Genomic DNA, 25,728 nt, shown 5'->3' on the forward strand with positions numbered 1-25,728 from the left:
GGTGGGGGATATAATTTTTATATATATGCACATATCTACCAAATGCTCTTCATTCCTCCCTTTGGACATAAGTTATTTCTAGAGTCATTTCTCTTCAGTCTGAAGGAATTCCTTCAGCGTTCTTTAAAGTGCAGGTGTGCTATTAACAAATTCTCGGTTTTGGTTATCTAGAAATATTTTTATTTTGCCTGTACTTTTAAAGAATAGTTTCATTGATTATAAAATTCTTGACTGACCAGTTGTTTTTTTTCCCCAAAACTGAATATATCATTCCAATGTCTTGTGGTATGCATGGTTTATTATAGGAAGTCATTGTTTTGTTGTTCTCCTGTGTGTGATACATAATTTTTCTCTTGCTTCATTAAAGATTTTTTTCTCTTTGGCTTTCGGTGACTATGATCTGTCTAGGTATGGTTTGTTTTGTATGTATTTGTTTTATATGCATTTATTCCACTCAGGGTTTGTTCAGCTTCTTGGCTATTTTAATGTTTTTCATCAAACTTGAAAAGTTTTTGACCATAATTTCTTTTTTAATTTTTTTAACGTAGGCCATAATTTCTTCAAATATTTTTTACGCTCTTTCTTTCACTTTCTGGGATGTCAATTACGTATCTGTTAGAATCTGTGATATTGTCCTACAAATCTTTGTCTCTCCTCATCCACTATTTGACAAATATTGTGCCAGATTGGATACCTTCTATTCATCTTTTTCCAAATTCACTCATTGTTTTCTTTCTGGATCCCAAATCTGCTGTTAAACCTATCTAGTAAATTTTTCACTAGTTATTGCTCTCTTCAGCTCTAGGATTTCTATTTGGTTCTGTTTTATAGTCTCCATTTCTCTGTTGAGCATCTGCATTTGTTTACATATTATTAACATACTTTACTTCTTTTGATATATTTATATATAGATACGTACATATATATATGCAGATCTATTTATAATATCTGCTTTAAAATGTTTACTAAATCCAACATCTGAGCCACTTAAATATCCACTTCTTTGACTGTTTTTTTTTTTTTTTTTTTTTCCTCCCCAGGTCATACTTTTCTGTTTCTTTGTGTGTCTAATAATTTTGGGTTAGAAATTAGACATTTAAAAAAATGCATTGTAGAAACTCTGGATTTTGTTTTGTTTTTCTGAGAGCTGTTGTTTTCTTTCAGTAAGGAATTAACTTATTTACAGTCAAACCGCAAAATCTGCCTTCCCTGTCATTGATGTCTCTGCTCAGTGTTTTCATCTTATTATTTTTTTAAAGCCTAAAACCTTCCCCTGAACCTGCACAGCTTAGCAGTTAGCAAACGATTTTGGCAGAAATCATGCCCAGATATTTCACGATAGGAATCTTCATCCCCTGCAGTCTGAGATGTATGAGAATTGAGAAATGCAACCAAAGGCATAATCAATCTGCAAATCTCTCCAGACTTTCAATGTTCACAGGACTCCATGGGGTCTCCCATATACCAGTCTAGGATGCATGGTTTATTAATGCTCTTATTATTAAGTTCTTCATGGCTCTCTTGCTTCCGGAATCTCCCCCCTTTAATTTACAGCTACTCTGTTGTCAGCCCCAAGTCAAGTCTACCACCTCCATGGGAAAAGCTACAGGCTTCTGCTGTCCAAGCTAGGCAGGATAAGAATATCTCCAAGCAAGAAAACCACAAACTATCTGTTTTAATAGATGCAGTAACAGTTTTTCATGAGCAAATACTCCTCAAACTGTTGCATAATGGTTTTCCAATGCCCTGGTATGGTGTTTTTAATAATTTTATACTGTTTTATTCTTGCTTTCGATGGAAAGGAACTACCTGACATTGCTGCTCTGCTACTACCCCAAGATGAAGCCAAAAAGGATTTTCTGACTAATTGGATGTGGATACAAAAGGGAAGTAGTCAAGGATGACTCTGGGGCTTTTCACCTAAGCAAGTGGGATGGAGTAGTCATTTACACTGAAATAGACTATGAGGAAGAGAACAGATAAGCAAGGGAAGATCTGAAATTCGGTGTTTGACATACTACATTTGAAATGGCTATTAGACATTAAAGTGGATATCCTCATGGTGTTTTAGAGAATAATCCCTTTATTGGCTGGGAGAAAAGACTAGATAACCAGTAAGTTTCCTTCAAAAACTCAGTTTGCATGAGTCCTAGACCACAAAGAAGTGGTTCGGTAATAAATGTTATCAAAGTTCAGGAAAGTAAAAGCTCACTGAAGCATGGGTTGAACAAAGAAAAAGGACTTTAAAAAAAATGAACATAATTGAGATAAGCAGGCAAGAAGACCCCATGCAAAGAAATACAAAAGGGAAAGAAGAGCAGGAGAGAGGAAAAAGGAAAACGGAAGATCATACTGGTGTAAAATTTCTCTAGGAGCTAGAATAGGAAAAAAGAATATATAATGGCAGGTTCAGGCAAAATAAAAACAAAAAAGGTCTTTAAAAAGTCTATACAGTCTCTATAAGTGACTATACATGATTCATATCCAAAGAACAGATAAGAACTACACAGAAACTGAAACAAATATGGAGAGCGCAGGCTGTTAGGAGCAAATGGTAAGACTGAGGACATACTGAGGCTGAGAACGACTGAGAACAGGACTTCCAAGTGGTAACTGACACAGCAGGAAACAATGCAATGCTTTAGTAAAGTCTGCATATCAGATTATCCATTGATAACGTTTACTACCATACCTCTACAGCACTATATGAAAAAAAAATGTTTTTATTTTTATTTTTTTAATGTGTTTATTTTTGAGAGAGAGAGAGAGAGAGAGCGCGCGCACGCGCGCGCGCGCTCAGGGGGAGGGGAGAGAGAAAGGAAGACACAGAATCTGAAGCAGGCTCCAGGCTCTGAGCTGTCAGCACAGAGCCTAACAGGGTGCTCAAACCCACAAAGCATAAGATCATGACCTGAGCCAAAGTCAGACCCTCAACCCACTGAGCCACCCAGGCACACCTATATGAAAATTTTTCATGTCCATGATTTCACATAAACTTCACAACTCCTAGAAAAACAACATAGCAAAACCTAGGATGAGAAGTTCAGTGGATTTCAGATAAAGATTAAGATACAGAATAAACATTTGTTTTAAAAGTCAGGAAGATGTATCAAATATAGAGAAAATTTTAGTCGCACTTTGGAGAATGGTTTTCTTAGATGAAAGAAGGGTGTTAAACCCTGAATGTCTGTAGACTCCCAAAATTCTTATGTCCAAATCTTAACCTCCAATATGATGGTTAAGAGATAGGGCCTTTGGGGGGCTCCTGGGTGGCTCAGTTGGTTAAGCAACCGACTTCGGCTCAGGTCATGATCTCACAGTTTGTGAGTTCAAGCCCTGCGTCAGGCTCTGTGCTGACAGCTCAGAGCCTGGAGCCTACTTCAGATTCTGGGTCTCCCCTTCTCTCTACCCCTCCCCTGCTCACACTCTGTGTCTCTCTCTCAATAATAAACGTTTAAAAAAAAAAGAGAGAGAGAGACAGGACCTTTGGGAAGTAATGAGGTTGTGAAGGTGGAGCCCTCATGATGGGATTAGTGCCGTTAGAAGAGACACAAGAGAACCAGAAAGAGGCCCTTTGCCAAGAACTTGACCATACTGGCACCCTGATCTGGGACTCCCAGCCTCCAGAACTGTGAGACATAAATGTCTGTTGTTTAAGCCACCCAGTCTGTGATGTTCTAATAGTCCAAACTAAGAAGAAAAAGAGGAATTGTAAGCTAGAAAGTAAGAAATAAAGATTACATGGTAGGGGCACCTGGGTGGCTCAGTCAGTTGAGCGTCCAACTTCAGCTCAGGTCATGATCTCACAGCTTGTGAGTTCAAGCTCCATGTCGGGCTCTGTGCTAACAGCTCAGAGCCTGGAGCCTGCTTCAGATTCTGTGTCTCCCTCTCTCTCTGCCTCTGTCTCTCTCTCTCTCAAAGATAAATAAACGTTAAAAAAAAAATTAAAAGAAAACAAAAAAGATTCCATGGTAAATTAGTAGAAAGACTGATGAGACAAGAAGGGAAGGAACTAATCAAGAAATTCTGATCTAGGAAACAAAAAACTAATGAATTTAGGAGTCATGAGACCAGATCATAGTTCTCCTTTTGAAAGAAGAAGCCACTTATTCTTCAGTATCAGTTTTTTCATCTGTACTTACTTCTGAGGATTTTGATAACAAAATTTAAATGCACATAAAAAAAATAAAAGTTAGGCAAATTCATGACAAAATTACTAATACAAAAATCTTAAATAATTTAATTGTTAAATATATTTATAAGCAAAGTAAATTTTCCATGCTGGCTTCTGCCAACTTCTTCTGCATACTACAATTATAACAATTAAGAGTTTATTAATGGCAATAGTAATTGTTATACTCTACCTTTGCAGTCAGGAGTAGGGCTAAAAGAAGGGTTCCTATCACTAATAAAAATATGATGAAAATGCTAATTATTTTGTCTAACATCTTCTCCAACCAGATGATCATCTGTACAGAAATGAAAAAGAGAATTACTTATCTTTCAAGCACAACTTAATAAAAATGCATATGTATTCAAACATTATTAAGACAAAATAGGATATTCAGCATTGCAAATCAAACTATGGCATAACGATTAAAGCAGTGAAAGCCATAAGCAACTTCAGAAAATTAACGGCATTGATTACCATTGTTATATAAAGAATTTATTATCATCATATCTAAGAAATGGCAGTTAATTTGAACATAACCTGTATTTATGTTTGAATTCTCACACAGTGGTATATTTATATTTCAAATTGTAATTTAGAATCTGGTAAATATTCTAAATGAAATTTTAAAAAAAGATCTCGGGGTACCTAGGTGGTTCAATCCATTAAGCGTCCAACTTTTGATTTTGGCCCAGGTCAAGATCTCACAATTTCAGTTCAAGCCCCCACGGAGCCTGCTTGGGATTCTCCCTCTCTTTGCCCCTCCCTCACTCACACGCTTTCTGTCTCTCTCAAAATAAACTTTGAAAAATATACATTCTAGGGGCACATGGGTGGCTCAGTTAAGCATCTGACTTGGGCTCAGGTCATGATCTCATGGTTTGTGGGTTCAAGCCCCGCGTCGGGCTCTGTGCTGACAGCTCAGAGCCTGGAGCCTGCTTCAGATTCTGTGTCTTCCTTTCTCTCTGTCCCTCTCCTGCTCGTGCTCTCTTTCAAAAATAAACATTTAAAAAAAATTCTTTTAATATTCTAAAGGAAATAATGGTAATATATTAGCTGACCTCAAATCTCATGAAATTTTACTAACAATTAGCAAATAAAGATAGCTTTAGAAAAAGTATGCCTCTTATAAAACAGGTATGTCCTAAATGACACAAGATGAAAGAGAAGCAAATTAAAGTGGAAATTATATTCAAAATATTTTTCCTTTTGGGGCACCTGGGTGGCTCAGTCGGTTGTGTCCGACTTCACTCAGGTCACGATCTCGCAGTCCATGAGTTCGAGCCCCGCGTCAGGCTCTGGGCTGATGGCTCAGAGCCTGGAGCCTGCTTCAGATTCTGTGTCTCCCCCTCTCTCTGCCCCTCCCTGTTCATGCTCTGTCTCTCTCTGTCTCAAAAATAAATAAAACCATTAAAAAAAATTAATAAAAAAAATATTTTTCCTTTTGATGCCACTGGGGTTACAAAAACAGTAATAATAAAAATCTAATGTTAAGGTCATGATAAATATCAACTTCAGAATATTACGAGGGTGGCTGGGAAGGGAGAGTTAGGAGGTGGATGTACAATCAGGGAGGTCACAAAATGGGCTTTAATTATACAGGTAATGTTTTATCAGGCTGGAGGACAGACTCAATGTTCTCTACATCTTTTTGTATTTGAGAGACTTCATAACCAAATACTTTTTAAATCTGATATTCCGCTTGACATTTCCATTCTTTTTAAAACATAAGCTTTAGGACAAATGGACTATAAATAAAAACTAATCATTAATGTAATGGTTATCCCTTAATAATTAAATTATGCTCTCCCTAACTGCTACTTGACATTCCATTTTGAATATAACTTCTCTCATCTTTCACAATCACAAATAACCCTATATCAAAAACAAAATTTTTGTTTTCAGAATATATAATAGTTCTGATAGATATCTAGAATTCCTGCCATGCAAAGCTGGCATTTAACATTTCAAAAGGCCAATCATTTACATTGATGGCTGCTGAAACCACACTGGGCCCTCAACCCCTACAAGAGCTACAGCATTGAGGAGGAAGTGAGTTCTAATTTAAATCTGAATTATGCTCTCCAGTGAGTTAAACACTCAAGAGCAAAGAATGGTAGTTAAAAACAAAACATGACTTCTAAAACATCTGTTTTCCATTCCATGCAATAAGCTTGCATCCCTTTATCTTCCATGATGGATACTGTCACTAATAAATCAATGCTGCAGTGAACTCAAAGATAAAAAGTTCAACTTTTATCTTGACCATTACAGCTTCAAACAGCAGTTAATTTTCAGTGCATGCTACCAAAGCATCAAAGACAATGTAGAGATTAAAAAAGTAGTAACACATTTCTAAGATATGGAAGGTCAGATGTCATATTTGAATGTACATTCTAAAATCAATGAAACTGAAAAGTTTCACAATCAGAAACCAATTCTACACATAGTTCTTGAGACAGCTTCTGATGAAAGAGCTAGTGCTAGGATTCCTCCCTGTAGTTCCCAAGCCTGGCAGTGCATGGCACATGGTAAAAGCTCAAATACAGATTTAAAGAGCCAAGCATAAATAATTTCAGAATTAAGACCAGATTTGTATTCACAAATAACAATTTCTGAAAATAACTTCGGAGTCCCAATTTTTTTAAAAAATGTCTATTCTGAAATATGTTTTAATGTAAATGATGCTTTATTTAGAAAGTGTATCTAAATTTGTATCTGGGTATTTCTAACATAAAACATGAGATATTCACAAACAAATTATGTATATCAGCATTACAAAATCAAACTTTATGTTTTTAAACCAGGGTAGAATTTTCCTATCACAAGCCATTTACCTAAGGGTTGGAAAAAATCCACACTAAGAGTCATCTAAATGAAAATTTATATTGCAAAGGTAACAGTGAGGGTTAGATGTTTCATTCAAAATTTAAAATAAATAACACCATTTAAGATGCTCAATACGTTAAGCTAAAAAAGACAGGGTGGGGGGAAAGTGTCTATTCATATTATGGCCAGTTAAAATAAGGTTAAAGAAAAAACAGGATAAAAAGGGAGAGAGGTAAAAAGAGAGGGAGAGAGGAGTGGGAAAGAGACAGAGAAAGTATTAAAAAGTAAAGGGAGATTAAAAAAAAAGTCAAATGGGAGGAAAAAAATGTGTGGCCAGGGGGTGTTGGTGCATAGAATGAAGGACCAATAAAAAGGAAACAATAAAGTGGACAGAAAACTCAGATGGAGGAAAAGAATGCCTGGAGTGAATGGACGAAAACTCTCAAGGAAACAGCAACTCAGACACAGAAAGAGAAACATGGGCAAAAGATGGTATGGAGAAGAGGACGGAGGAGAGAATCCCTAAAGAAATGCCAGAGGCACTGTCCCAGGAGGCAGAACTGGTCCTGGGCTCAGCTTTGGGCAGTGGAAGCCACAGCACCTGTTATCACTGCCACCAGCTGTCATTACTGCCTACCCAATGAAATCACTCAGTCCCTGATATTTCCCCAGTCTTCCACATTCTGAGAAATTATTTTAGTTTTTAAATTTATTTTCTTAAAGGGGAAGAGGAGTCATCTTAAAATGACATTCTGAGTGTTTCAAGTGTGAATAAAGGGAATGCTCTTTTTTTTTTTTTTAATTTAGAGATGTCAGTAAATGTACGGTTATACTCCAAGACTCTGAAAATTCCAAAGTAGCTTTATTTATGTAGCAAGCCTATTAAGAAAGTATCGTTCCACTGCTGAGTTTTCCTATTTCATTATTCTGGGCCTGTAGGCTTTTATTTCACTTTTTTTAACCAAATTCTGGTTGAGGTTTAGTGCAAATAATCAATACTACAAAATAAAACAAGCCCTGGGAAATAGGTTGTGTTTCAACTACCATAGATGTGTTCTCTCTCACCCTCACTTCTCTTGAATTCGTTTCCTAATTCACCCAACTTGAACTTGAAATACTAAATACCCAGTGTTTCAAATTTTCTGGCCGTGGATGTATTGTAATAAAACAGACATCAACTTACGTATGTGCTTTCCTCAAACATATAGCCTCAGAACTTAAAGCACTTACTCCTGCTCAACACCAATGTTTTATCTATGCTACACCACATCATCAAAGAAAAGGAAAACGTCACATGATCTCTTAGGAACCTTTTATAACTGAAGTCACCACTAGTTAGCTATGAGTTAGACTTCTAAATTAGGTAATCTAATTCATGTAGTCACCAAAGGTTAAATCAAATTGAATCTAATGATTTTAACTCTACTTCCTCTCATCCCTTGAGGACAATTTAATTTCAATATACACAAGCTGGAGAAGTGTTTAAAACCACCTACTTTGCTCAAAATGAGAAAATGTGACTTCCGTTTGCAGCACTATCATTTGCCAAGGATTTAACTCATTTAATCATATTAGTTTTGCAGGAAATGGAGGTATAGACAGCAGCATATATGTTGGGGGGTAGTTTATAAGTGTATTTATTTATTTTACACACTGTTTGTTACACACGTTTAGGCATTGTCAAGTCTCCCCTTTCTTCTACAACTGAAAGAATGAAATCCTGGGGCACCTGAGCGGCTCAGTCGCTTAAGCGTCCAACTCTTGATCTCGGATCAGGTCATGATCTCAGGATTTGTGAGTTCAAGCCCCGCATCGGGCTCTGTGCTGAAAGCAGAGTCTGCTTGGGATCCTCTGCTTGGAATTCATTCATTCTTTCATTCTTTCTTTTTTCTTTCTTTCTTTTCTTTTTCTTTCTTTCTTTCTCTCTTTCTTTCTCTCTCTCTCTCTCCCCCTCCTTCCCTCCCCCCTCCCCTGCTCACTCTAATAAACATTAAAAAAAAATTTTTAAAAAGAAGGAAATCCTAATCTCTACACTCAAAAATGTCACCTTGATCTATTTCCAACAAGTACATCTTTCTTAAGACCTGTTCTAATATTTCCAGTTAAAATTTTAGGGTCTTATTGTGTTTAAACACAATACGCATAAATGTCATCTCTTGCTATCTGTCCCAGAGATTTGATGAATTTAAGTCTAGAACTACTACATGTGGACATGTCAGAGGTACAGCATTAATTTATCTAGATTAGCCTTTATCAAAGTTATTAAAAATGTAACCTATTCCATGCATATCATGTGAAGCATTTACCATACATACAATCTCATACCTTGGGAAATACATGAAATTAGATGTCACAGGCCATGACCACAATCTTTTTTAAGTTAAAAATGAAATTCTGGAATACTAGTTATATTAAAAAAAAAAAAGACACTCTATAAAATTACCAGCCAAGTGAATCAAATATTCTCACACATCAAAGAAGAATAGAGTTACCAGGCTGGGCCACATTACAGAGCCGAAAAGGAATGGCAATCACTTATAGTGGACAAAAGGACTACAAGACAGAACTTCTTACACACACCAAGGCAAGGAGACAGCATCCATGTATCCTAAAATAAATAGCTTTGGGTGTTTAGCAAACTGTACTGTGGCAGTATTAATGCTTCACGACCTTCCATAGCTTATTAATTTGAACTTTTAGAAGCATAAACTAAGTTTGACATATGGACAGAAACAGAATGAGAATAGAGATAAAGGGGGAATTCAGTAGTAAAAACCAACATCCATGTGTTCATTTACCTTCTTATTTAGCCAGTGCCAGAGCTTGAGGACAGGGGGTAAGGTAAGAAAGAAAAGATAAGAACAGTGGAATATCATTAGAGAATGCAATAATAGTATGAAAAGAAAAGAAAGTCACCGAGAATATGAGGAGGAAATAATCCCAGACCAAAAACAAACAAAAAAAAGAAAACAAAAAACTAGAAAAATAACTGTAATGCATTAACAAAGCTTTAAAATCAAGTGAATAAAATATTCCTTTAAGATATACAATGACAGAAATAAACACAAGCTTTGTTGGCAATTCAACATTAAAAATACATAAAATAACCTGAATGCTTGTCAGCTTAAACAGTCACACCAAATTCCAAAGATCACAGGAATAATTAAGATTCTTTCGCATATCATGCACCAAAAGGATTTTTAGTCTCTGTATAAATTAATTCACGTTCATATACTATGTGTTCACTGAACTTCTAGCTTTATAGTATTAATTATTTCATCTTTTTTAAACAGTAAAACATTCCAGGGCTCATCTGGAACAGTGAACACCTGGCCATCTAAGATTCTGTTAATATTGGGTATATTTCCTTCCATCTCAATTGCTTAAGCACACATCTTTCTACTTTCTGTAACATCCTTTCTTTCACCTAACAGTCACCTCATCTAAACCTCACAATATTTAGCACTGTAATAACTAATGCTAGTTGGTAAACACAGGATCTAAAAATCACTAAACATAAGATTTACGGCATTATTAGTGATCCAGAAAGTACAAAGGCTAAAAAGCATAATTTCATCAGAGTAAATGTAAATGCTGTTTGCAGAGTTTTGACTAAAAGTACACTCGATGCATGTTTAAAAATACACTTCAAACAATCTCCTATAGAGGAATATTTTTAAAAACACTGTACGATCAATTAAAATTTAACAGAAATATGAAAGAGATGTATTCCCCAAAGCAGCAGCCCATGTATATTATTATACTAAATAAAACATAATTATGGTATCAGTTATAATTAAACAAATATTCAGTTTTGATAGCCATTTGGTAGGTTTTATTATACAAAACCACAAACCCTAGTTTGATTCATTTTACTGTCTCCCTTCCTTTGTAAGAGGAACAAACTGACATACAAATTTGAATAAAAAATGACAAGTTTTCACAAGGCTGCTCCATAGAAAGTACTTTTGATGCCCCTGGAACTTCAGTTGACACAACTGTAGAGTTTTCTTGAGTAAAGGGTTCCAAATACAAGTACCTGGGGTTCTGAAAACAAGATTTAGTGTCTATCCCTTCTGACAGTGCTAAGGCTTTCAAAAATTAACTGAAATAGGAGTCATCCTCTTTAAACAGTTTGAAGGACTGTATCTGTGCTAGTAAGACAAAGCTTCACCCCGATACCAGGAAGATGTGATCAATATGTTAAAATCTGTGAGAAGTCTTTGAGTCTTTCTTATTTAAAAAGTTGAAAAAAGAAACAAATAGGCAAATCACAAAAGTAAAATATTAATAGCCAATAAGCAACCTCATTTTTAATTTTTAAAATTTCAAATTAAAACACTGAAATCCTTCTTTTTCTGAAATAAAAAGGACTTTTTGTTACATTATAATATCTAGTATCGGCAAGAGCTCGGGAAATGGGCATTCTCATAGGTTACACTGGTGGCAAACTTTCTGGAAGACAGAAAGACAATACAACACATAAGGAAACATATCCCCCTGCATCTCTGTTGACCCAGGAGACTTTACTACGGGTTTAAAAGATTTATTTCCTTCCACCTCACAAGAACTCCAGTTACTATTCTCATCCTTATCTATGCTGGTTTCACCTAACAGTATTTCTCAACCCGAAGTTATGGATGGACCCGCTCAAAGATTTCCGAGCCTCTGTGAGGAAGTCCAACTCACATGGCACACCACCCACGAAGGCCTCAATTCTGTCTCACCCGACTCTCCAGCCTCACCTCTCCGCATATTCCAGCCATGACTGTTTCCTTGGTGTTCCCTAAGAAGTCATGCTGTGGCCATCTCGACCTGTGCACTGCTCCATCCACCTGTTCTTCTTGCCCTGTCAACCTAATAAACCCCTACTTGCGCTTCAAAATCTGCTATGGCATCACCTCTTCTGCAAAACCTCCCTTCTCCCACTACCTCACCAACAGTGAGTCCTTTCTTGATCAGTATGACCACTGTATCCTGTACATGCATTCCCCCCTCTCACACTCACACACACACACACACACACACACACACACACACACACACACAAATTACAACCACAGCTATCACTTACACAAAGCTTACTGTATACCAGGCGCTGATCTAGGAACACACTTAACCCTCACAGCCATTCCATGAGGTGCATTCTATTGTATTTATTGTATCAATAAGAAAACCAAGCCACAGAAAGGTTAAGAAACTCATTCAAGGTCACATAGCTAGTGAGTAGAATAACCGGGATCTGAAACCAGTGTGGAATCAGGGTCCATGCTCTCAACCACTGCCTCCGAATTTTAATGGATTGCTGTCTCTCCACTAAACAGGGCTGCTGCACCCAGTTTTCTGTGATTCACTAGATTTTCCTGAGGACTTATTAGTACATTATTTGACCTGTGGGAATTACCCCAGAAATACTCACTGCACTGAGGAGGCATTACCTGGCAATATAATTTTAGGCAAGTCACTTAGTCCCTCTAAATTTCAATTTGGTCCTTATAAAATGAGGGAGTTGAACAAGATGTTCTAGAACATCCTTTTCTCCCACTTTTAAGAGGGAAAACTACTTACATAATACTTAAACTAAATCTATCCTATACTTACATAAGGCGTAATTCTCAACTTTAAATCTCATCACAGATTTAGATGTTAAATGTGTTATCAACAATCCCAGTATGAACACCAAATACCAGGAAATGGAGTATGTGTATTATAAACTCCATCAAAACAGCCCAAGGTCTTAAAATACAATACCTTGCTATCAACTTTTAACAAGAATTTTCCAAGCCCAATAACCGGCCATGGTGCGAGAGCCTCCTGCCGCTCCTTGAGGAAGTGCTCAGCCACCTGCCACCACACGCGGCAGCGTTTCGCCAGGAAGTCCACGACTCCAAAGTGAATGACAAGCTTTTTGAGGATCCAGACTATAACGAAGAAAAGCATACAAAGCCAAAATCAGAACATGAGAAAGGTCCTTTCTCATACAAAGAACATACAAAGTCAGAACATGAGAAGGTCCTTTAATTTCACGTGACCTTTCAAAAAACAGTGAAGCTAATATTAAATAAAGACCAATTAAGGGGAAAAAAAGGCAAGGGGGAGAGATAAAAGTTCATGGTATTCCAAACAGACAGAATTAGGGACAATAACTTTTCATACAAGCCTCATCTGCCCATACATTACCTTCGTGGTGAAATCTGAATCTTTGAAGGAGCCATGGATTCTTTCATAGCCCGTATAAACGTAAAACACTGATCATGAAGATTTAGGGGACTACAATCTTGGCCCCTTGCCCCTCACCCTTCTTGGGTAAAGAATACTAACCCCTGACATGTCCTAATTTCCTTAGCTATTATCACTGCTCTTGCCAAATGTGATTCTTTTCCTTGGATGTTTAATGTTTAGTGACCCGAAGGGTAAAAGGTATTCCATTCGCATCATGATTTTACACCAGTGTGCTGTACTCCGATTTCTCTACCTGATGCTGCTCTGTACATCTGCATCTCTTAGCAGAGTTCAGCGGAGAAGCAGAGTGGGCTTAAGCAGGGCTGTTACAAGTGGCCCCCAGGCTGTGCACCGCACAACTTCTGCACAGACCACTCACAGAGCACAGTATGAAGGTACCCCTCCACTCTGGGCAGCAAGGGGGCCCTGCAAGCAGACGTTAAGCTTCCTGTTAAAAGCCAACTAAGAAAGTGGTGGGGCCAGAAGGAAGAGCTACTCATCTGTGGGGGGCAGGGGCCTTGAAGTCTGGACTCTGGATAATTGATCTCAACTACTATAATTTCCCTAACTCCAGAGATTTCTGTCTCCTTAGCCCTGGCCTTGCAATCTAATGATTCACAGTTTACTCTTTTGAACCATGAGCTCAGTGTTACATATCAGTTCAACAACTTCATCATTAACATTTTTAAATCTCTAAAGAAGTCCTAGGAAAGCTCCTAGGGCTCTAGAATAAGCCCAGAGTAATTATAGGCTGTGGAAAATGTTCTGGGGGCCACCTGCTTACAGCCTGCTCTCTCAAGGACATGTCAAATTCCTATAATGGCCTGAAGGTTAAGAAATGACTAGGACAAATGGAACTCCTACTAACAAATTTTAAAGAAAAGGGGTTCCAACAGCACCTGATACCATTTGGCAGCATAAAATAAATCATCTGGCAAAACCAAAAAAGTATGGAGCAATCCAGAAGAGCAATTTAAACGATTCCACTAAGCTTTTCTATGAATTCCTTAATAGAAACCATGGCTATAGTACATACCCTGTGGCTTGCTTAATGACAACTGTGTCTTACTCCAACTGCCAAACAGAAGTTCTGTTTGAGGATGCAAGAAGCAGAAACAAACTTCAACCTCTTATATTCTATGTTCCCTAAGGAAAGGCACTAAATAGTGTTCTGGTCATAACAAATCTTTAATAAAAGGGGTGGGGGCGGGGGGGGGCAGTGCCTGGGTGGCTCAGTCAGTTAAGCATCTGACTCTTGGTTTCGGCTCAGGTCATGATCTCACACTTCATGGGTTCAAGCCCCACATCAGGCTCCCCATTGATAGCACACAGTCTGCTTGGGATTCTCTCTCTCCCTTTCTCTCTGCCCCTCCCCTGCTTGCAACTCTCTCTCAAAATAAATAAATAAACTTAAAAAAAATAAAAATAAAATAAAAAATAAAATTTTAAAAACTGTCCAAGTTAATGAGAATAATAAGTTTTAAAACTAATGATCTAGAAGGCAAATGGTCCAATGAGTTTAGATTTTTAAACTGCGGTGGAAAACAGGCTTCCAAAAATCAAATTTTATTTAAATCAATAGTGAAAAACTTTGATAAAGGATAAAGAACTAATCAAATGTAGGAGGTATCTGGATGTCAGGTTCCTAAGCATCAATTCAGGACTTAATAAACTTGGCCAAGCTTCTGACTGTGGTAAGAGGTAAGCCCAAACAATCAAGAAGGTACGAAATAAACAAACTCTTCAATAATGCACCTGAGTCACTTACTTTTCCAGTCTTAGAAGATGCCTTTAAATATACAATTGTTTTAGTTTTAAAAGAGGGTAGCATTATCTCAAACACTAAAATCCAAAAGTTAGGGGCGCCTGGATGGCTCAGTCGGTTGAGCGTCCGACTTCAGCTCAGGTCATGATCTCACGGTCGGTGAGTTCCAGCCCCACACTGGGCTCGCTGCTGTCAGCACAGAGCCTGCTTGGGAGCCTCCGTCCCCTTCTCTCTGCCCCTCCCCCACTCACTCACTCTCTCAAAAATAAATAAACGTTTACAAAAATAAAAATAAGATAAATAAATCAAATAAAATCCCAAAGTTAAAGAAAAAAGGTCTTCGGAGACAAGACCCTAAGCGAGCAACTACCTGCGACAGGCACCGGCAGCAACTGTACAATCCACAGGTTCAACCAGAGCTGGACACCAACGATGGCCCACACGAGCGACACGAAGTAGATGTCACTGGTCTTCTTCTTCCTGAGAAATGTTCCCATTTCAGCCCTCTGTCTACCCAGAGTAGGGGAGGGGGAAGAAGGTGAAGGAGATGAGGACAGTGGTGCGGGGGGTTCTCCTGTGTCCATGGTTTCTGAGGAGGAGGAAGAAAGTTACCACCATATTAGTCCACATTAGTTGACAGTCCCACGGAGCAACTTGCTAAGCTACTCTGTTTCAAGCCTGCAAATGGCCTCTGATAGTGTGATCAAAGTGGGTTAAAGAAGAAAAAGAATCTGGACGTGCCTGCATGTGCACTGAAAAGTGTGTGGAGAGTTACACTACTGACCATATTTAAATCTAGGGAAATTAAGTTTGTTAGGGGGTGGGGCTGGGGATGGGGAATTTTTTACTCTTTATACACTTCACGCTGTTCAAGGTTTAATGTCGTCTATTTCATGTATTCATCTATGAATCATTTAAATGCAAAACTAAGGAAAAACATGACAAAATAGCTAAAAATTATAATTAGCCCATGGAAACTACTTCAACTGTATAAAGCAACAAATATTAACATACCGAAGTCCTACATTTAAAAACTTCTCTTTTAACATAATTTTATTAGATCTATAATATTTCTGATGCAACATGGCTTTTCAGTGTCATTCGACTAAAATGGAGCCAACTGCTCTTACAAGAAGAACCCAGGGCTTTGAAACATGTCTTTCTCTCAGAATGAGAAATAAAACAGTGACAGATTGCTGGGGGTGAGGATTCAAGTAATGGTGATCACACTGAATTATTTCACATAAGGCACTGTTTTCTAACAAAGCAACTATTAAGTTACATTTTACCATAGGGTTATATTTTTCTGTTTCCTAGTTTTACCAAAATATACCACATGCCTCAGAAATCATAGAACTCTTAAAGCAATATTACTCAGTATATGCCATGATGATGGAAATTATAAAGACCCTACAATTTGCATTTTGCCTTCCAGAAAAAAAAGTTAATGACAAAAGTAGACTGTTTGGAGCACCTAGATGGCTCAGTTGGTTAAGCATTGGACTCCTGATTTGGTCATGATCTCATAGTTCATGAGTTTGAGCCCCACATCGGGCTCTATGCTGATGGCGCAGAGCCTACTTAGGATTCTCTCTCCCCCTCTCTCTCGGTGTCCCTCCCCCGCATGCTCATGTGCACTCTCTTAAAATAATAAACATTAAAAAAGTAGATATTTCATAAAGTCTAGAAAATAGAGGAAAGAAACAAGAACACTCATAACCCCAACCCCCTATTTGTCCCAGTCTTTACATAGTTGTATGTAGTTATACCACATTCCACTTACCCTTTCACACTTTCTTCCTTCAGTTGAATGTCACTTCTAGGGGAGCTAAGACCTTGTCTGTCTTGTTCTCCCTCTGCTGAACAGCACATAGGATAGTACCTGATGCTCACTAAATAGTGGACACTCACTAAATAATGCTCAAAGACAGCCTTCCCTGTGATTTCATAAAGTTCATAAGAAACTACATAGTAGCACTCTGATGGTTATATCATAATCTTCTTAGTGTTTCTTATAATGTTCAATGTTTATCTGTGAGTAAACTGTTACTACTGATATACTAGCATCGTGGTAAGTCAGCCCATCTTATCAGAGGTAACATTCTATCCTGAGGTTTGGGGCTAAAGCCCAAGCTAGTTATAATACGCTTCTGTTTGACTTTGCTCTTTGAGAATCTTTCTAATCTGGAAACTTCATGCTGGTAAGTGTGGTAGATACTCAGAAGAATAATAAGTCCCTAACCAAAACATTATCCCCTCTTCATTTTGGAAACATAACTCAATGTGCAATAAAAATATGTTTTCCTGCTACCCCAAATGCTTTTTTCTTAGCTGATCTCTCCTTTTAAGACTTTTCTAAAGTCCGCTCTTCAGGAAGAGCTCACCAAAAATATTCCTTAACTCCAAAGCCCCTAGCACTAATAAACTTCTTGGCACAGAGATGGCCTTTTACATTTCTGAACTCTGTGGGAGTACAGTATGACTTTAAAGCTGATATAAATCTACCAGCTGATCTTGCAGGAGCATGGTATCCAGAATAAGCAGACAGGTTGGTTTCAGGGGAAACAGTCAATGTATTAGCAGCACAAGACATGCAAAGCAAACTTTGAGAAGCAAGAAATGCCAGAGAAATGGGAGAACTGTAAGACAGAAAATAAAAACCAAAAGAAAAAGTTGGATCAACAACGAAAGCAATGTAAAGAATTAGAACAAAACCAGAACAATGGAGAACGGATGGCTACAGAAATGGAAAATAAGGACAGGATTAAGTGCAGAAAATAATGGAAAACGTAGAAGAGGCACAGAGAAAAGGGAAATAATATGAAGGGAAAGTGAGAAGGAGTAACAAAAGAAAAATTAAAAGAAAAGCATTTTTCTTAAAAAAAGGGAAAAGATGAAGATTCAAGAAAAGAAACAAAAAAGGTAAAATTAAAAGCATGAAAAAAGTGGTATGTGAGAACAAAGATGAAAGGAGGAAAAAGTATAAAAATAGAAATCAGAGGAAAATGAAGGACTAGTAAATAGCATTCTGTGATGCTCATGTCCTTAAGTTTATACTTTATGTGTATATGTCAATTTCCAGAATTGTATTTGAAAACATCCCTTCAGTCACCTGCAGGCTGGTCGGAGGGCTGGTCATCGGCACTTGATTCATACCCTGTGATGGAGATGGCCAAGGTTGCCAGAGTAGAAGCTGCCATGGAGATAACCTGCCCTGGTAACTCCGCTCCTGTAAAACAAGCACGTGTTTGCAAAACTTTCTAAAACCAAGTGGGAAATAACTGCTACAAACTGAAACATAGTACTAAATTTTCAAAAGCAATACAACAAAATGGTTATTATTGACCCACTGGACCAGGGGTTCTTCACCAAGGGAGAATGCTTTAGAATCAACAGGAAAGTCTGCTAAACATTTGGTTCCTGGACTCTGCTTATCAGTCACTGGTGCATGCAGCTGAGAGTGGATATATAAACGTGGAGTCCCGCTCTCTTACTTTTTAACTTCACAATCTGAATGCACATTGAAAAACACTGCCACACCAAGTCTGTGAGCTTCCTGAATGCAGACTGTGACTGTCTTACTCTCCTTTGTATCACTAGCTCCTAATACGGTATGAAACAGCCAACACTCAGTGCTCTTGATAACTGCATTCCATGAATGCATAGGCAAACGTCTGGGTACTATGCAAAATCATATAGCTCTATAAATTACATAATTCAATACAGGCAAAATCCACCACTGAAAATCTAAAATAATCTTATTACTCTGTTTCATTTTATATGTTCCCATGTTAAATTCCTAATACATAGTACACCAAGCTTAATCATTTGCACTAAAGTCAAATAAAACATTTACTGGCCAATGAGGTCTGTCTGTCAACTGTCAGTCTTTAATCTACTATGGCACACAACAGATGAGCTCATACAATACCAGGTTCTAGCATGTTCTCCTCCTCCTAGAGACTAGAAAGCTATTGTATTTCTTAGACTCCCTTGCAGCTAAGGTCCCATGTGAAATGCAGTTTCCACCAATAAGGCACACCTATCAAGACCCAGAAGACCAAAGTGAGACTCACTGGAATTTGGACGCTCTCAAGTCAAACAGTCATGCAGGCATATGGTTTTTCTGTCAAAACTTAGCAGAAGTCTAAAAGCAATGCTACCTGATCTTAACTTTGCGGCAGGTAGCAGCAGCCATGGGACTTCTACTCAAATAGTCCTTTGGTGTCACTGAGCACTTTTCCTGTTTGCAATGCTTCTGCCTGTGACACATCTAAGTTTGTTTAACTGTCTGGTCTTCCCCGAAATTCTATATGTAAAAATGCTATATGCTAATCAACACCTCTTTCCATTTAGACTAGCTAGTGCAGATTCTGTTGTCTACAACTAAGAATACTAACACTCACCAAATCATACACCCACACTCACGGAGATGGGACCTTACTCTGGGTAGGTCAATACACAGTGTGACAGCACAGAATTCTGCCAAGCCAGTGAAAACAGCCATGGCCATTCAGAAAACTCCAAATGAGCTCCACCTACTTAGCAAATCCCAGGCTGGCCATCTCCCAGAGACAAGTAGGCCAGGCCCTAAGATGGCTCTTTGGTGGACTGAACCATGAGGATCAAGAGCATTCGCCTTACTCAACCATACCCTATCCTTCCTCTGATAAATGTCTCTGTGATCTGACAAGAGGTTTATCTTCAGACGATCAAAGAGCAAGTCAAACTCCTGATCTAGGAAGAGAACAAGATATCTGGATTGGGACTTATTCCCCTGGCCTAAGGATCTAAATTGTTTCTTAGATACCAAGAAGGGAACAAAGAGGGAAAGACAGCATCTTTCATGTCTTACACATTCTCACTATTCACTGAATTGGATGCTGAGGATAAAGACACAGACCCTGCCCCTGTGGAGCCTGGTGGAAGAGACACATAGGGATTGAAGATCCACATGGGAAAAAAAAAATTCTTACCACAGTTGGGGATAATTTGTTAATTCACCTTACCAAAAAAAAAAAAAACGCACACAAATGTGAATGTACACCAACTATAATGACTGCTGTAAAGGAAACACACTAGCTATTTTATGAACTCCTAGTGGAAGAAATCTTAGTCTGGAGAATCAGGAACATCTTCTCTTTAAGAAATAAAAATAATGATATACAAAGGATGAGAAGGAATTGATCAAAGGAATGTAAATAATATTTGGGGAGAAGAAGTGAGTAGGAAGGCCACTGAGTGAAGACACTGGCATGTTAAAGACAGTGTAAGAAGGTCAGTGTGTCTGGAACACAGACAGCCAGTGGGAAAGTGGTATTGAGTAAACAAGGCTGGACGTGTTGAGCCAGATGATCCAAGTCATAGAAGACCATAGGAAGTACTTTAGTCTTTATTCTAAAAGGTGTAGGAAAGTACTGAGGAGTTTTAAACAGGAAATGATCATGTTTTTACTGAAATTTAATTGAGATACTTACAGCTTTACATGCAGTTATAAGAAATAATAGAGAGAGACCCTGTGTACCCTTTATCCAGTTTCCCCCAATGGTAACATCTTGCAAAACCGTAGTACAATATCACAGTAAAGATATCGGCATGGATACAAGATACAGAACAGTGTCATCAGTGCAAGGATCTCTCATGTTGCCCTTTCATAACCACACTCACCTTCCCAGTCCATAAATAAATGATCAGCTTTGAAATATAAAAAGAATCATTTTTGCTGTTTGGTCAAGAGCAAATTGGGAGGGACCAAGAGTGGGTACAGGGAGAGAAGTTACTGCAACACTGCAGGCAAGACATGATGACAGCATGCTCTGCAGCAGTTTAAAGGGGAGATGTTGGAAAAGTGGCTGCATTTAAGACATGGAGTGGTCAAAGTGGACCAGACTTGATGATGAACCCATAAAGGTAATGAAGGAGATGACGTGTCAAAGATAACAACCCCCAAGTTTCCAGATTATGGTTAGATAGATAACCATAGGGAAATACCATGTCAACAACCAGGGAGGGGAAATGGAGGAAAATTTTGGACATTTTAGGTATTTTTTTTAGAATTCTACATAGAAGTTTCAAAAATAAACTGATTACACCAGAGACAAGTCAGGATTTCACTTCTTGTGCAGCTAGGAGAGATTTCTCAGGCTCCACTCAAGAGCAAAGGAAGGGAATACATGATTAATAGCCTGGGACAGCAGAGTAGAGAAAGAAAAGAAAAATGCTTCCGGTAAAATTTTAAAAAGCGAAGTTTTCTTTCTTACATAAGATTAAAGACTACTCTGGAAAACAGTATGGAGGTTCCTCAAACAATTAAAAACAGAACAACCCTATGACCCAGCAATTGCACTACGAGGTATTTATCCAAGGGATACAGGTATGCTGTTTCAAAGAGGCACATGCACCCCAGTGTTTATAGCAGCACTATCAACAATAGCCAAAGTATGGAAAGAGCCCAAATGTCCATCGACGGATGAATGGATAAAGATGTGGTACATATATATAATGGAGTATTACTCGGCAATCAAAAAGAATGAAATCTTGCCATTTGCAACTACGTGGATGGAACTAGAGGGTATTATGCTAAGTGAAATTAGTCAAAGAAAGACAAATATCATATGACTTCACTCATATGAGGACTTTAAGACACAGATGAACATAAGGGAAGGGAAGCAAAAGTAATATAAAAACAAGGAGGGGGACAAAACATAAGAGACTAAACATAGAGAACAGAGGGTTACTGGAGGGATTGTGGGAGGGGTGATGGGCTAAATGGGTAAGGGGTTTACTGTTGAAAAAAAAAAATTAAAGACTAGTCAAGGGTCCTAAATTACTAAACCTACCTCTTCACAAATTATTTAATGAAGTAGTGACTCATCTTTGAGAGAGCCTGAAAAATAAGTCCTTTGTTTTAAGTAGCTCCAAAGTAACAATTTTATAGATCCTCAAATATGGATTCTCAGTTTGGCTGTAGTTTGACTTACATTTCTAAACCCCCGTTAAGTCCTCATTCACTAAACAGGTGACTAGGCTACATGCTAAGAGACTGAGACCCAAGCCCCAACCTCAGTCTAATATTTAGTCTACCAGTTATGATTCAGTATAAAAACTAATGTAAAGACAAGTGTAGCATATTTGGGGAGCACAGAAGATGGCAACCTAATCCATGCTTGGGAGGTCAGGGAAGGGTCTCCAAAGATGCTACTTAACAGGAATGGTAAAAGATGCCACCCTTTAAATCCATTTAAATATGTTAGCCACTGGGTGGTTCAGATGGTTAAGTGTCTGACTCTTAATTTCAGCTCAGGTCATAATCTTACAGTTCATGGGTTCAAGCCCCGCATCAGGCTCTGCACTGACAGTGAGGAGCCTGCTTGAGATTCTCTCTCTCTCCCTCCCTCTCTGCCCCGCTCGTGCTCTCTCGCGCGCGTGCTCTCTCTCTCTCTCTCAAAAATAAACAAACATTAAAAAAAAAAATATGTTAGCCATATTAAAACAAAACAAAACAGAACCAGTCTATCTTGGAGGGGAAAAAGAGGTTTATGTCTTAGAGGGCAGCAGGAGAAAAATTTTTCAGAAAGACAAAAAAGCAAGTGTAAAAGCACAAAGGCAAGAAAAAAACACCAAGTGCTGTTCAAAGAACTCTTAAGAAGTCTGATAAGGCCAGGACATAAGGTACAATGAGAAGAGCGGAGAGATACCAGGATGCAGAGGGAGAACGGAGGGTCTCATGTTTACTCTGCACAGAGGCAGCACGATCAGTACAACTCAGTGTTTGGGAGCACAGGTAAGGAAACAAGACTGCTCACATTCAAATCCCAGATCTACTCCTTACTAGCTAGATGACCATTGGCGAGTTACTTAAAATCCAGGTGCCTCGGGGCGCCTGGATGGCTCAGTCAGTTGAGCATCCGACTTCAGCTCAGGTCATGATCTCACAGTCTGTGAGTTCGAGCCCCATATCGAGCTCTGTGCTGATGGCTCAGAGCCTGGAGCCTGCTTCCGATTCTGTGTCTCCCTCTCTCTCTGCCCCTTCCCTGCTCATGCTCTGTCTCTCTCTGTCTCAAAAATAAATAAAAACATTAAGAAAAAAAATTAAAAAAAAAAAAATCCAGGTGCCTCAGTCCCCTCATGTATGAAATGGGGCTTCTCTAAATTCTGATTTCATATGAGAATTAAGTGAAACAGTACATATGAAATATTCAGAACAATACCTCGTATGCAAGACTCACTCAGTAAATGTTAGCTATCACCACCACCTATTTCAAAGCCTTTGGCTTTGGCAGAATAAACTATAAGCATAAGCCACTAACACTTGTGCAGTATTCATCTGTGCCTCTCATCCCCTTTCTACTTCATATTATGGCCATTTCCCTAAATGTCTTATGCTCCTAGCACACATCTTCAGATATTTATGCAGAATATAGGCACTGAAAGACTTGAGGAAAAGTTAAGGCCAGTAAATTAAACCCTCACACCTTAAAGACCCTGTCTCCAACTTGCTGATATCACTAAAACAATGCAAGAAATATTCAGTGAACCATAGCTAAACCAATGAAAACTATGCAGCATTATCCTAGTTAATACACAAATTAATTTGGCAAATTTTTAGAGGGCCTGAAACTTGACAAAGGAATGAAGGGAGTAGCAAGCAGGAAAAATCCAAAAAGCGTATTTGAAAGTTATTGATGTAAGATTTGGCAACTGCTCTTACTTATCAAACAGGCACTTCAATGACTTCTGTCTTAGTGATATCCTCCTGAGCTTCAAAAACCCCAAGGGTTCTGGCAGAAATGATAAACCAAATGCAAGAACGCCAGGACTGAGAATCTAGGCAAAGTCATGGTATTGGAAAAAACCCCAGCTAAAAATAGGCATACAGACAAGGGAACATAATCTTGGGACCGAAGAACTGTAACCTAAAAAAGGAAAGAACATCCAAGGTTTCAAGTGTCCATCTACCCAGGGACAGGGCCAGCATCAAGGGAGGCCCAAATAACAGGGATCTACACAAGTCCAAACAAGCAGGCCGCCAACAGCCTAGCACTAGGGGACAGAAACTCACGGTCTGGCACAGTAGAAACAGATCACATGTTCTGACAGATTAACAGATCTGTTAATACGGCTAACTCAACAATAGGCAGAATAACGTTTTCAATAAACAGAGGATAATTCGTTTTGAAAATGCTCTAAATAAGGAGATACTCAATCTACTTAGTTCTCTCTCACAGTGACAGTGGCAGTTGCCAGAAATACATCCAGTGATGCCTACTGGAAAGAGGCTGTGCATACCAAGTAAAATCTCCCCAGCACGTAAAGCTCCCTTTGAAGAAGGCTTCTGTTTCCGTTGCTAATGTGGGAAATACACCTCCCTCTCAGTGGCTTCTAGCATCACTTCATTACGCTACTGGTCAGTAGCAAGGGCTTGGATATGGACCAGTCGAAGTTTCCCTAGGCCTGTTTGACTGTGTCAGATAGGGCAGTAGCAGATGAGCAGTAAGAAGTCTACTTTGTTCCTTTTCTTTTTCCAATTTAGCCTCAACTGAACCAAACTTGTTCACTCACGTTGCATGTTATTGCAAAATGATGAAGGCAACCACCAAGACTTCCCTGCCAAGGCATTTCTGATTTTTTTTATAAACAATCACCAGTGTTGGGAGGAACAGATCCAGCTGTACTTGCTCATGCTTCTCAGACTGTGGGTCCAGCGTATTAAAGATACACCTGATGCTTGTTTGCCTACCTTTGGAAAAAGCACTTCTTAGTGTAAATTTACTCAGAGTAAATGGCTGAGTCTATGTTTCTTCATCTGTAAAATAAGTAGAAGTACTAATCCCACTGATTACTAAGAAAATTAAGTAAGAGGGATGCCTGGGTGGCTCAGTCGGTTAAGCGTCCAACTCTTGATTTCTGCTCAGGTCACGATCTCGCGGTTCGTGGGTTCAAGCCCCACATCAGGCTCCATGCTGACAGCGCAGAGCCTGCTTGGGATTTTCTCTCTTCCTCTCTCTCTACCCCTCCCCTCTTTGCACACGCACGTGCGCTCTCTCTCAAAATAAGTAGAAAGAAAACTTAGAAAAAGAAAATTAAATAAGAGCATGTTTAAAGAGCTCGGCAGGGCCTCGCCCATGTTGCTATTATTAACAATAAAGCAAGGCCAAGGGCACTCACACTGAAGCTGGATTCCAGGTTTCTACCAAGTGAGACATCTAGGATCCAGGAAGCAGAGTAGCTAGTCCCTGCACTTGTGGGAGGCAAACAAGGCCCATGCGTAAGACAGAGGAGCTCAGTCAGTTGAGCGTCAGACTTTGGCTCAGGTCATGATCTCAGTTTGTAAGTTTGAGTGCCACATAAGCTCACTGCTGTCAGCGCAGAGCCCACTTAAGATCCTCTGTCCCCCTCTCTCTCTACCCTCCCCACTCAGGCTCGCTCTCAAAAATAAATGTTACAAAAAAAAAAAAAAAAGACTAAGAACCATAAAACAACTGAGTACAAGAGGGATCAGCAGTCACTACACCTTTTCCGGATGACTGATGCTTGTTCAAAGAGCCTGGTGAAGGGAAAGAGCACCGGGGTCCTTGACCCTAAGCTTTCATTCTTAGCTCCACCGGTCACCTGTGTGACTGTGGCAAATCACTTAACCTCTAGAATTAAAGGTCTTCATCAGCAAAATGGACATATCTACTTTACAAGGATCTTTTTTTGGAGGGGTGGCAGGGAGAGGAGGAGTGTTTGTGGATTAAAA

General features: G+C 38.8%; 1 protein-coding gene across 1 annotated transcript in view; it reads right to left on the minus strand.

The window, feature by feature from the left end:
* The window catches only part of TMEM245 (transmembrane protein 245), a 97,719-nt gene that overhangs the window by 53,441 nt on the left and 18,550 nt on the right, over positions 1-25,728 (minus strand). The window contains exons 4-7 of the mRNA XM_042912380.1: positions 18,100-18,216; positions 15,358-15,576; positions 12,752-12,921; positions 4,365-4,469 (exon numbers count right to left, since the gene is read on the minus strand). Of these exons, the coding sequence (XP_042768314.1) occupies positions 4,365-4,469; positions 12,752-12,921; positions 15,358-15,576; positions 18,100-18,216 (611 nt within the window). The remainder of the gene's footprint in view (positions 1-4,364; positions 4,470-12,751; positions 12,922-15,357; positions 15,577-18,099; positions 18,217-25,728) is intronic.

The sequence above is a fragment of the Panthera leo genome, chromosome D4 (assembly GCF_018350215.1).
Source record: "Panthera leo isolate Ple1 chromosome D4, P.leo_Ple1_pat1.1, whole genome shotgun sequence".
NCBI classification, from domain to species: domain Eukaryota; kingdom Metazoa; phylum Chordata; class Mammalia; order Carnivora; family Felidae; genus Panthera; species Panthera leo.